At 34.7% G+C, this 13083-nt stretch overlaps 1 protein-coding gene across 1 annotated transcript; it reads left to right on the top strand.

Moving 5' to 3' along the window:
* The first annotated feature begins 10988 nt into the window (after positions 1-10988).
* On the top strand, positions 10989-12147 carry LOC129248718 (uncharacterized). Its single transcript, XM_054888343.1, has 3 exons — positions 10989-11007; positions 11064-11642; positions 11708-12147. Exons 1-3 carry the CDS (start codon positions 10989-10991, stop codon positions 12145-12147), a joined length of 1038 nt encoding a protein of 345 aa, XP_054744318.1.
* Positions 12148-13083: the final 936 nt, after the last annotated feature.

Genomic DNA, 13083 nt, shown 5'->3' with positions numbered 1-13083 from the left:
GTTTTTGGACAGACCCGTGATTCAATTATAGAAGATTAGGTAAGTAAGCTGCTTTCTCGCTCCCTCTTGATAAATTGGCTCTCTTATTTGAAAATGTGTTGTTTCTTTACAAAAAAAAGTACATGTTTCACAAAAAATTTTTTAAATTGTAGTAAAAGTTAAACTTTTAGTGCAAATTATAAGGTCGGCAATACTGTTTGCATTGTGTGAAATATACGCACGCATTTTGTATCCTCAAATACACGTAAGTTATAATATTTTATTAGTAAGTCATCTATTTCTAATCCTTTTTGGAGGGAAATTATATTATATGTATTTTTTGTTAATAATTCGCGTAAAAATACATTCAATTAAAAATATGCCTTTTTCAACTTTTGGTTGAAATATTAATAAGGTTATGCCAAAAGCACATTGCATCTTTTGTCACAAAACATGGACTCAAGAAGCAATCAAGATGTTCCACGTATCAACGAACGTAATAAAAAGAAAAATATGGTCGAAATCCAGTTGGCACTTCAAGCGCAATTCGACGGGTTTATTCGCTAGGCCATGAAATGTATAACGCTGTAGAAAGAGCGGAGTTTGCGAAAGTTGTCAACGACTGGTTCGACATTTTAAATTCAAAATTTTCAACAATCCAACGAAAAAACCGTTTGGCATGGATTTGTTAAATCAAAAGGAATTCATTCACAAAGTTGACGTATGTATGAGAAATACAAAGGCCTTTGGACGCCAATCGCTTTTACCGTTTCAAAAGGGAATCCTTATGAGCAATAATTCGCTCAAAGGTTTACATCGTTATGTTCAGGAAAGGTATGGCATGGAATACATCTTGACTTACTGATTAAATCAAGACAGAATTGAGCACTTTTTTGGAGCGATGCACTTCAATTCAAATATAGATTGCGGAAATATTTGCTAGGTAATATTTAGTAAATGTTTGACATAAATGAATTGATCAACATGATTTAATTATAGCACTCAAATACGGAAAACTTCGCTTCTCGTGGAAACGTAGAGACGGATGAAACCGAGTAGCCTCGCCTCAATGACGTTTTAACGAAACGCTTAAGGACTTTCCTTAGTGATGATGAGGTGGTTTCTGAGGAATTTATGTTTTCCACTTAGCTGGCATTTTCTAAAAGAGAATTTTAATGGCTTGCACGAACATGCCTTAGAATATATAGCTGGCTTTATCGTACGTAAACTAGGCTTAACGGAACATGTTTTCAATGAGCCTACGTTTACATGGATCGACGAATTGTCGAAGGCTTTTACAATGCCAACAAGCAATTTCCTAAATTTGATATAATAGATGGAATCTGTATTTTGTAATTTTAATGGCGACAAAATTTCGACTATTCCAAATTATTTGGAGAAACTTTTAAAACTCTCCTCACACATACATACATACATAAGTGCCAGCGTGGACATACACATTTTTTTTTTAAAAGTGGCAATACTGCTGCACTGATGACAATTTGCAAATACCTTAATGAAATATGACATTTTAACATCAGATGGAGTGCAAAGCTTCAAGATGATAAAAAAAATTGCTTGATATATGTATGTAGATCAAATGAATCCCCATTTTAAAATTTGTCCGAAACTGACGGAGGCCTTGTATCCAAATTTTTTTTGATGAAATGAGCGTTTCACGCGCAACTCATGTCCTGAGCAATTTGGTAGCCTCTGGTATCGACATGGCCTTGACCCAAAATTTATTAGGCAGTGACGACTACGTGATCAAATGCGCTAAGCCCACACATTGGGCTAAAAATTACACAGTCCTGCGAGGTACAGTTTCTAAAACGGCTATGGGTGTTTCTTTAAGGTTTTTTTGTGCTGAAAACGAATATAACCCTGAAAATGTTCCAGCACGTCAGGATTTTTGGCAATTTGTGGTTAAATAGTCCGAAAATGCAGATTTTTACCATTTATATGATTTTTTTTTTTGAGAAAGGTAAATTTTTTTTTAATTTTCTATAACGGCATCGCAAAGTACTACTCTTCAGTATCCATTTAACTTTTTGGCGATTAATATATGTATTTTGAATTCGCCCTATACAGGGGCGTTAGAGAGTTAGAAAGGTTGAATTTGCATATCTAAAAGTCTCCAATTCAAAATAGAATAACTTTTTTTATATTAATCGTAAAAACATTTTTAAAAAAGGACCTTAAAGCTAAAGAGTAGTACTTTGCGATGCCGTCTGGAAAATTAAAAAAAAAAATTTACCTTGCTCAAAAAAAAATTATAAAAATGGGCAAAATCTGCATTTTTTGACTATTTAACCTTAAATTGCCAAAAATCCTGACGTGCTGGAGCATTTTCAAGGTCATATTCGTTTTCAGCATAAAAACACCTTCAGGAAGCACCCATAGCGGTTTTAGAAACTGTAAAAAAAGCGAAATTTCGCAGGCCTGTGTTATTACATAAAATTGAAAAAACATTTTTTATTACGTTTTTCGCATTAATATCTTATTGAATAAAAACAAAAATAAAAAAAGTTACAAATTTCAAAGAAAATCAATTTTCAATTTCAAAAACTTTAAATTTTTTTTTATTTTAATTTGCAAAAAAAGATTCATCGGAAAATAAAACATTACCATTGCCTTAGAGTCCACCTCGAATGTCGGTGAACGTACACCAGACGCGCACGGCGATGTATGGCAGCCAACACTTTAGTGGACATATATGTAGTTCAAATTGTGTGTCTCATTCGTTTTGTCCTCATTATACCAACCATTTTTGGTATTGACTATCATTTTTGCAAAAGTTAAATCATCGCTGCTACAACTTTCTTCCGCAATTATTGTATTATTAACAGTAATTAGCAATGTAAGATATTATTAGAAAAGTTTGTGTGAGGGGCGTAATGTATTTAGCATTACAGGTGTTTTTTTTTTATTTATATCGCCCTTTGGAATTTGGAAAATTGCGCCAGAATAATAAATGTCAACCGCAAGAAGTTAACGGGATTTCAGTTTTGTGAAATTTCGAAAGCGACTCATTGCTTTTCTATTTAGTGGCACAAACTTTCAAATTTCAAAGGGCGAAAGTTTATTCGGGCTTTAAAAGCGTTTACGTTTAACAAAAACGGAAATTTCGTATTTCGAGTGTTTAAAGTGCGGTCAGTAATTTAGCGTTTTTTAAAAGCGCTGTGTGTTGTAAAAAATTAAAATTTGTGACAATAAAAAAAGTAAAATTTTGTGCAAAAATGAGCAACGATAGGTTGTGTCGCGTACGCGGTTGCTCACAGGACGAAAAACGCCTGTTTTCGTTCCCGAAGGATCGCGTAGAAGTGGCAAAGTGGAGGGACAATTTGCAAATCCCGACGGCGGTGCATTTTCCACCCCACAACTCATATGTGTGCGTAAAGCATTTTGAGCCATATGTTGTGGCACAGTAGGTGTAGGAAACGATCTTACATTAGAAGAATTCGCAAAATATTCCATGCTAGAGGAAACAAGGCAGGTTTCCAAAAACAAAAATATCTGTGGGGACTTAGAAATCACTAGCAGTCGCGAACGATCTCCTCAGGCTGCTCAATTTTATCGGAGCAATGACATAAAATTAAAGAAAAGAATTGAGGAGTTAGAAACAGAAGAAGAAACTTCAAGCAGTGATGCTAGAATGATCGTCAGTGGCCAAAAAAATCGTTATAGCGAGGAAGAAAAGACATTGGCTCAAAACATCAATTATATGTCCTCCAAAGCATATACGTTTATGCGTGACGATCTAGGTTTTGCTCTGCCCCATAAGTCATCCCTTTCTCGTTGGCGCCGCATCGAATATGTTGTTCCGGGGTTCGATGCCAATGTCTGTAATTTAGAAAAAATTGTTTCAACTATGTCCGACACCGAACGCATAAGTGTTCTATTATTCGATGAAATCATCATCAAATCGGACTTGAGCTATAATAAAGCTAAAGATGTTATCGATGGGTTCGTAGACCATGGGGAAGGTCAACGCGAAAACAAAATTGGGAATAAATGTTTATTTTTTATGATTAAGGGATTGCGTATTATATCTGCAGTGGTGGTATACGTACGGAGACAGTATTGTCCATTTTGGGAAAAAATATAGCACAACTAAAAAAATGGGGTTAAATTTGAAAGGTATAGTTTGCGATCAAGGGCCCACCAACGTTAGTATCTTTACATCATTAGGGATTTCTGAGAAGTGCCCCTTTTTCCTGCACGAAGGCACAAAGATTTTTTGCATGTTCGATTATTGTCACTTGATAAAGTCCGTCCGAAAAACTTTAATGAAATATGACATTTTAACATCAGATGGAGTGCAAAGCTTCAAGGTTATTAAAAAATTGTTTGATATATGTAGATCGAATGAATCCCCATTTTAAAATTTGTCCGAAACTAACGGGATATATATCCCAGTTTTATGGAAAAAAATGAGCGTTTCACGCGCGACTCAGGTCCTGAGCAATTCGGGTAGCCTCTGGTATCGACATGGCCTTGACCCAAAGTTTATTAGGCAGTGACGACTACGTGATCAAATGCGCTAAGCCCACACAGATGTTGGTTAAAAAAATGAATGATCTGCTTGACGAATTGGATGCAAAAAATTTTCAGTCGAAAAATCCTTTAAAGTGTCCGATTAGGTGGGGTGACACAAGAAAAATTGAATAAACAACTAGATTTTTTGCGGTCATTCAAGTTGCCGGGAAACGCACGCGTGAAGTGCATCGAAGGTTTCCGCATAACGATTTTAGCGATGCAAAAGTTATGGGAGGAACTTTTTATCGAGCAAAGCTCCCTCAAATTTATTTTCACCGGGAAAATAAACCAAGGTGCGTTAGAAAACAGCTCACGAAATCCAATACATAGTTGCGCGACTGATCTCAATGAAAATTTTACGCCAGAGATTTGAGAAAAAAGGTTTTAACTGTGCAGATGATTACGATATAAATTTAGATTGGAATGTAGGCCCCGAGGATCGTCATCTTGAGATAGAAGTAGGATACCAGCGAAATGAGGATCTCGTTTTAGAAGAGATTGATGTGGAAGACGTAAATTTTGCTGAAGAAAGTAATGAAGCTGAGGTACAAGTGCAGCGTTACTTCACTGGCTATGGTATTTACCAAAAAGTACCGTGCAAGTTGAAATGTGAAAAGTGCACCAACGCCATGACGAAAACAAAAGGGAAGCCGGAAGTTGCATTCAAAAGCCCTGATTAGATCCAAAAACTTCACCGATGACAGCGATTTAAGGCTTGTCAATCCTGAAGACAGGGTTTTCGAAGTGTGTCGACTCCAAATGGTGTGGTACCGCCAGCTCTTCGCAAAATATGCCCACATTGCAGGTCTTAGATGTTTTATGTTGTCCGCTCTAGAAGAAAAAACACAAAAAGTTTTTCCCGACTGGTTTGTAAGATCTGGCGTGTGTAGAGATCATCGCGTGAAGCTATTAGATTTTCTGTTAACTGTCCTTCTATTCAAAAATACAAAGTGGCTCTTGCAAAATGAGGTCAATAGGGTCAGAGAAAACTCCAAAATAAATTAAAAAAGCTGTAGTAGGTTGTAAGCCAGGCCCCACGAAAAGAGATACACCGTTCACACAGCTAATTAATAACACAGTCCTGCGAGGGTGAGTTTCTAGAATGGCTGTACTTGTTTCTTGTAGTTTTTTATGCGCTGAAAACGAATCTGACCTTCAAAATGCTCCATCACGTCAGGATTTTTGGTAAATGAAGCCTAAAAGGTCAAAAAATGACCATTTTAGCCATTTTTGATAATTTTTTTAGCTTTAAAACCCAAAATTATTGTACGATTTTTAAAAAAAAAGTTATGACATTTTGAAATTAACAGTTTCAGTTACGCCTATCGTTGGGTATAACGTCTATTGGCGTAACTGAAACTGTTATTTTCAAAATGTCATAACTTTTTTTTTTAAAATCGTACAATAATTTAAAAAAATGGGTTTTAAAGCTAAAGAGTTGTACTATGCGACCTTTTCGTCGAAAATTGAAAAAAAAAATTTTCTATCCCAAAAATATTATCAAAAATGGCCATTTTTTGACCTTTTAGGCTCTTCATTTACCAAAAATCCTGACGTGATGGAGCATTTTGAAGGTCAGATTCGTTTTCAGCGCATAAAAAACTACAAGAAACAAGTACAGCCATTCTAGAAACTGAAAAAAGTTAAATTTCGCAGGCCTGTGTAATCTATTTAGCTATCTTTTGCATATGATGATACCTATTCTTTTACTTCAGGGTTTTCCAGTTTTCTATATTTCAGATTTTTTTTTATTTATATATTTTACAGGTATTTTTCGTTTTAGGTTTTTTCTATTTTTTAGTCTATTTTATAGGTTTCTGTTTCTGGTTCATTCCTTAACTAGCCTGCCTTTTTTCCTAATTCTTTTAAATCTACTTCTTCTTGCTGAACTACCCAAACATATGCTGCAGTCACTGCCGCGCAAACCCAATCAGAGCCAACACCAGGCGAGCGACTCCTATTAATTAATTAAATTAAATAAATAATTACTTCATATGCATGTATGGCTGTGTATAAACAGCTTTTCAATAGGCACACACGTATTGAGAATTCATTTACTTACCCAAGTTCAGAGTTGGAACCGCTCCATTCTTGAGATGTTTTGGTCCCATGGCATCGTCCTCATATTGAGGGCAGTGTTGCCAGAAAAAATTTGCTGTTGGAGCTAAATTTGTCAAAAAAAAAGAGCTAAAAAGAGCCAAAAATTTTTTTTTGGAGCTAATAAAAAAGCTAAAATTTTTTCAGTGACTTTTATTATATTTAACATTTATATATTCACATATTTTATTTTTTTACAAAAATTAAAATTATTTTTAAACAATTCAGTAATAACAATATATGAAAAAGTTCATATATTCATTTATTTGCAAAAGCAGAAACAAAAAAAAAATAGTCTATTAAACATCACATTAAATAAATCTTGTACTTTTAAGAATTCATTAGGAACACATTTATGTATGGAAAACAATGAAAAAAATACATTTCTTACTTTTTTTTTAAATAAAGTGTAACATATCAATTTAAATATATCAAAATATATCAAATTCTTCATCACCACAAAAATCTTCTACAATATCATCATTATTGTTGCAGTCGTATATATCATTTCTCATCAACTTTAAGAGATCATCTTTTATGACAAAATCATGGCAACACTTCTTAAGTCTCTTAAGCCCACATCTTATTGTTAACAAAGTGTTTAACATAACCAAATTAATTTTATTGCGTTGTTTATTTTTAATGCAATTCATCATCGAAAAAGTTCTTTCAACTTCAGCGTTGCTAAGTGGTAGCACAAGAAGAGAAAATACAAAATTTGCCAGTTCATTAAACGGATTATCATTTACAGAATTTTTATATTCCTTAACCTCGATCCAAAAATCTAAAGTATTGTTCACATTTTTCCAATCATATAAATGTATGTTGCGCCACTGCATTTCCAAACATGTAATTTCATCTATATTGAAATTATTTTTTTCGTTTTCAAAGTAATCAAAAATTTGAGGCTTTATTGTTTTTAGAGTATTTTCAGTGGAAAAAAAATCAATTTTTTTTTAAGTATTTATGTTATGTGGCAAACGTTGCCTCAACTGTTCAATTAATTTCATTATAAATTTTCGACAAATATTACGAATTTCGTTTTCTGTGCTCTTATTTATGGTGTTTTCTTCTTTTTTTGTCAAATAAATTGTTCAAAATTATAATGAAAGTAAGGAATAGGAGTAAAAAAATTGTGTAATTCAGACGTTAAAGGGTTGAAATCTTCAGAAGGTGACACTATACTGATGCACAAGCTTGAAATTAAATATACAACTTCGGAAAACAATTTCATAGGGTCAGCTATGTTACTTTCAAAAAGTTTGTTCCTTTTTTGCACTTCACTTAAAATTGGTTTTAAAAACTGGAAATATGCCAAATTTTCATCAGTGTACATTTTTGAAAGAAGTTGGGCTTTGTGACATGATTCATTCAAAGCGGCTATGCCAAAATGAGTTTTAAGTTCCAACCACTGATCTACAATTCTTTTGACTGCTGGTTCGATTGACAGCCACCGTGTTTCACACGCTCGAGTAATTTTTAATGGACACATACCATCGTTAATGGTAGAGTATAGAGACTCGTATTGTGCTTGTCGCAGCGAAGATTTTGAAAACCAGTTGTAGGTTTCGGAAATTATAAATTCGATTTCACTTGGCATACATTTCGAAGCCGCACAAACAGCTAGTTGTATTGAGTGACAAATGCAAGGAACGAGTTTGATATTGGCATTGAATTCCTTCAGTCGAGTAATGACTCCGTTATTAACCCTAACCATAACGCTAGCATTATCTGTTCCTACACCCACCATGTTTTCAAAACTTAAATTAAATTCCTTTAATGTATTGGAAATGGCTAACACAATGCCATCCGCCGTGCACTTTTCCAACTCCGCGAGTTTTAAAAAAGTATTAACGAAAACTTTCGATGAGTTACTGTAGTATCTGACTACAATGCCCACATATTTTTTTGCTTCGTCGATAATTAGACTAAATTTATTATCTTTGAGATCAGCCATTAGCAAACTTTTAAAATAGGGACTTAGCACATTTTTAAGTATAGCGCTACACTTTGATCTTCGTCGCTTCAAATTGGGTGCAGCTTTGCTATCCGAAAATATCCCGCTTTGCAAAATGGTTAGGTGGTCAACCACTCTAATTGAAGTGTGTACTCCGATGAATAACGCATTGGCCAATTCCGCTCTGTGTACTTCCATTTCTTGCTTTTTTATAAATGAAACTGTCGGCTGAGAGCCCGACATAAATGGCGAAGCTGAATTTATGTGCTTGCTTATGGCAGCGTGACGAATAAGGCCGTGTAATTTGGATTTCAAGCTGCAGTGGCAGTACTTACATTGCAAACCTTTTCCAGTCTCGATCAACCACTTCCTGAATCTTTTGTCTTGAAGCCATGTAGATCGCGGTTTTTGCTCGTACTTCCTATAAGCTTTAAAGAGGTTATTTTTATATTAAACAAAAATTCATGGTCAGAACCCTCATTGGCGGCAGTCGGCAGTCTTTTGCTTATAAATCTGCATAAGTAAAAAGTGATCTTAAAGTATTATTAATTAGAAAAATAAAAAAAAGGCTTACCTCTCCATTGCGCGTTTTTAAGTGAAAATGCGCCAATAGTATTAGGTATGATACTTTTGAAACTAATCGATTATGGCTACAGGAGTTACCACACGGCAACAAAAAAAACACGTCGAATTAATTTAAGTACAAAGAGTAGTAAATTATTTCGTTTAAATATTCAAAATATTTGTAGCTAAAAAGAACTATTTCATTTTAAAAAGAGCTAAAAAAAGAGCTAGGAGCTAAATCCAAATTTTTGGAGCAATTTAAAAAAAAAGAGCTAAATCTAGCTCCAAAATCACCAAAATGGCAACACTGATTGAGGGTGAGATCCTTAAATTCTCTTTCCACAAATTTAGTAACTCTCGATTTTTGGGAAATGCAAAACAACGAACGCCTTGTTCACTCTTGCACTATCGAACACGACATTTTGAAGCTTTAGGCATTTTTTGTGTTAATTAATGATTCATAATTTCATAATATTTACTCCACCGCGCACGTGCAGTCACAATGGCCTTCCTTTTCGAATTAAAATTCAAACCAAAGTTCAATTGGTTACATGCAGTCATAAGAGCATTTCAATATTTGGCGCAATTTTCATATAAACCTAACGACAACGAAGTGAGATGAGTGTGTAGATTGTGTTGATTTTTTTTGTTTGTTTTGTTTTGTGTTCATGTTTTTGTAAATATTATTACTTCAATTTATGTATTTGAAAAGGAAAATCGTTGCGCCTAAGAGTATGTAATGCTCATTACGTATTTTATATGAAAGGATTTCGCCCAAATTCTAAAATTACATACTATTTCGTTTTACGCTAGCAATGACATGATCCGTGGGTAAGTAGTCGCTAGGTGCCAGTAATGCGCCATCGGAAAAAAGTAGTGATAAGCACCGGTGGGACATTTCGCTCGTATAGGTTGACGTTTGGCAATATAGCCAACATAAATGAGCATTGCATATTCTGTGGCGCAGCAAATATATAATTTATGTACTTTTACGCAGTAAAGTTAAGTATAATATAACGGACTAAATATGCAAGTTCTTGCTCCAAATTTGGAGGAAAAGTGAAATTTTTAGAAAAAGTAAATTCCCTTTTCCTCGACTTTTATTCAATAAGGAGGTGATTTGTTAAAAGGAAACGAGAAAGCTGCAAGCTGAGCAAACCTTTTATTATTGAATCATGCTTAGGCAGCTTGGATTGCTAGTTGATTACCGGTAATGCCGAAGAGTATCGGTATCCAGATCAGTCTCATTTTTGGATTATGTTTCAACAAGAGTGATCTGATATTCAAGGCGTAAGTTTGAAAGTTACTTACTATATCAACACAGCCAATGTTCATGGCATTCGTATATCACAAGCAGAAGCTAAATTTCGTTAAACATATCCCAGGTGATGTGGCAGCCAAAGTTCTCTTAAAAAAAAAAATTATTTTCGTCAAAGCTATCAAGCAAGCCTTGAAACATATCATGCTTGGCTTCACGTAAAACTCCTGTGTGCAGCGGAGACGGTGTTATTTGTATGAAGCGCGCCTACGCAGAAGAAAGTTTTACGCAAAAATACTGTGGACAGCACATACGGTCTAGTATCCGGTTATTTTATTTATTTATTTATTTTTTTAAGCGCCGTCGAAGGCCGCCTACGCATAAAGGAGTTTTACACAAAAACACTAAAATTTCTACCATCCTACTCGAATTTCTCCTATCGTACCTACTGGGAATGCATCCCTGCATCTTCCAAAAACGGTAATTTTTACTTTCATTTTGTTTTGCATTTTCGTGTTTTCCATTTACCGTTGCCATTTAAAACACGTTGAAAGTTTTCAATTCAGTGATTTAGATTATATTTAATAATACAAAATGAGTCAAATGGAAGCAGGTAATTTATTTCTTATAAAACATATATATATTGAATTATATTAATATACTTTTTAGATGATAATATACCTTCCACAAGCAGTGGAAGGACTTTGCAAGAAGCAGCAATTTCTAAAAGCAATGCTCTCACTGCTGCTGAAATAAAGCAGCGCTGGAATTTTGCAAAAGTGATAAGGAGATTGGGGACAACAGAGCAGTGCGTCCAATTTGCTGAGGATAACGGCCTCATTCTGCGGTCGAAATTATGTAAAAAGCATAAGACACAGATGTCACTGCATATGAGGGGCAACAGCTCACTGGGCATTTTTCGGTGCAGAAAAGCATCATGCCGAGATAATTCTGGGGTGTCTAGAGCGAGCGGGACTTGGTTTGAAAAGGCCAAGATTTCGCTCCCCCATATTTTTCACATAATGTATGGGTATGCACATCACTGGTCGAATGCCATGACTAGAGAAGAAAATTTCGTCGAGTGCTCCTGCTTGTCTAACGAAACAATAACTGACTGGTACAGTTATTGCCGTGAGGCTGTGGTAACATATCAGGTTGACAAGCAGGAGTCCAAAGGAAAAATAGGAGGACCGGGCAAAATCGTGCAAATAGATGAGAGCAAATTCGGCAAAAGAAAATATAATAAAGGTAAATTTTGTATGCCTGCAATATAAAACATTTTATTAATTAAAATATTTCTGTTGTTAATTTAGGGAGAAGAGTGGAAGGCCATTGGGTTCTCGGTATGATAGAGAACGGCAGCGAAGACTTAAGGCTGGAGGTATGTCCGGACAACGTTCGTTCGGCGGAGGTGCTCATACCTTTGATTAAAAAGCATGTGGCGGAAGGTACAACAATCCACACGGATTACTGGAAAGCATACGACTGCCTTCGCGATCATGGGTATGAGCACCTAAAAGTAAACCACAGCGACCCGGACAATCCGTTTGTGACGAGCGATGGCATACATACGCAGAGGATAGAATCTCAATGGAGGGTGGTAAAACGGTTCTTTCAAAAGGATAATTATAACAACCGAAGCAACTTTGCCGATATTATTGTAGAGTATCTTTGGCGCAAGTCAATAATTAAAAATCGCTATGATCCTTTTGAGAAGCTGATTGATGTCATCAAATACAGTTACAAACCATAACATTCAGTATATTTAATCATTTATTCTATTCTACGGTATTTACATATTTCTTGCTTCTTAGGTTTTGTTTAAGAAAAGTTAAAATTTTTTAACTATTCTTATTTTTATATAGATATTTAATATATAAAAAAGAATATATGTATATCATATATTCATAATATAGAGGAAGTTTGGAATTAAAAATCGCGCAATTTTTTATTCCAAATTTTCCCGTTCATACTTTTCAATGCATATGCATTAGAGACTAATAAAATAATTGTAAATCTGTTAGATTTTATTGCCAAAAATGCGCACCGTTGCCTTGTAAGGTCCATTTAAGAATGAAAACGTAGTCTTTATCGGCATTAAGACAATATTGCTTTAGCGATATTAAAAAATAACGAATTCCAGTAAACTAAAGGTATGGCTTTTCAGCAAGAATTGGCTATTTTGAAGACTAATTTTTGCATATAAATTGGCGTCTTATTACACTGGTGGCAATTCAGTATCACCTGCCGGTCGATAGCTGAGATGGTTCGTGTCAATGGTGTTGTGAATCTGAAATAGTGAGTTCGCTTTGAAGGCTAATAAGTAACGGTAATTTGAAAAGACAGAAAATCATATTTCGCAGGCCTAATGAACGCTTAGATTTTCTTTGCCAAATATCAAAAATTAATTGGAATGCACAATAAATTCATGCATAAATCTTTCTTCTGTTTAAACTGCGAGTCGTTTTTGTCTGGCCGGTGGTTTTAGTTGAATTAATGCATTTCTTTCATTAATAATATTTATTTAAATTGAACATCAGAAAAAAGGGGGAAATCCACCAATCAAAAAAGCGTCGCAAGCGAAAATTTGGACTAAAAACCGCGCGATTTTTATTCCAAATTTTCAGTATATTTATTATTTTTTTTTTTTTTTAATATTGTTTCTTGAGAAACGGTTCGCGTTCTTTAC

This window comes from Anastrepha obliqua, chromosome 5 (genome assembly GCF_027943255.1).
Source record: "Anastrepha obliqua isolate idAnaObli1 chromosome 5, idAnaObli1_1.0, whole genome shotgun sequence".
NCBI classification, from domain to species: domain Eukaryota; kingdom Metazoa; phylum Arthropoda; class Insecta; order Diptera; family Tephritidae; genus Anastrepha; species Anastrepha obliqua.
Note: the sequence above shows the minus strand (reverse complement) of the source record. Positions and strands in the feature narration are given on the sequence as shown.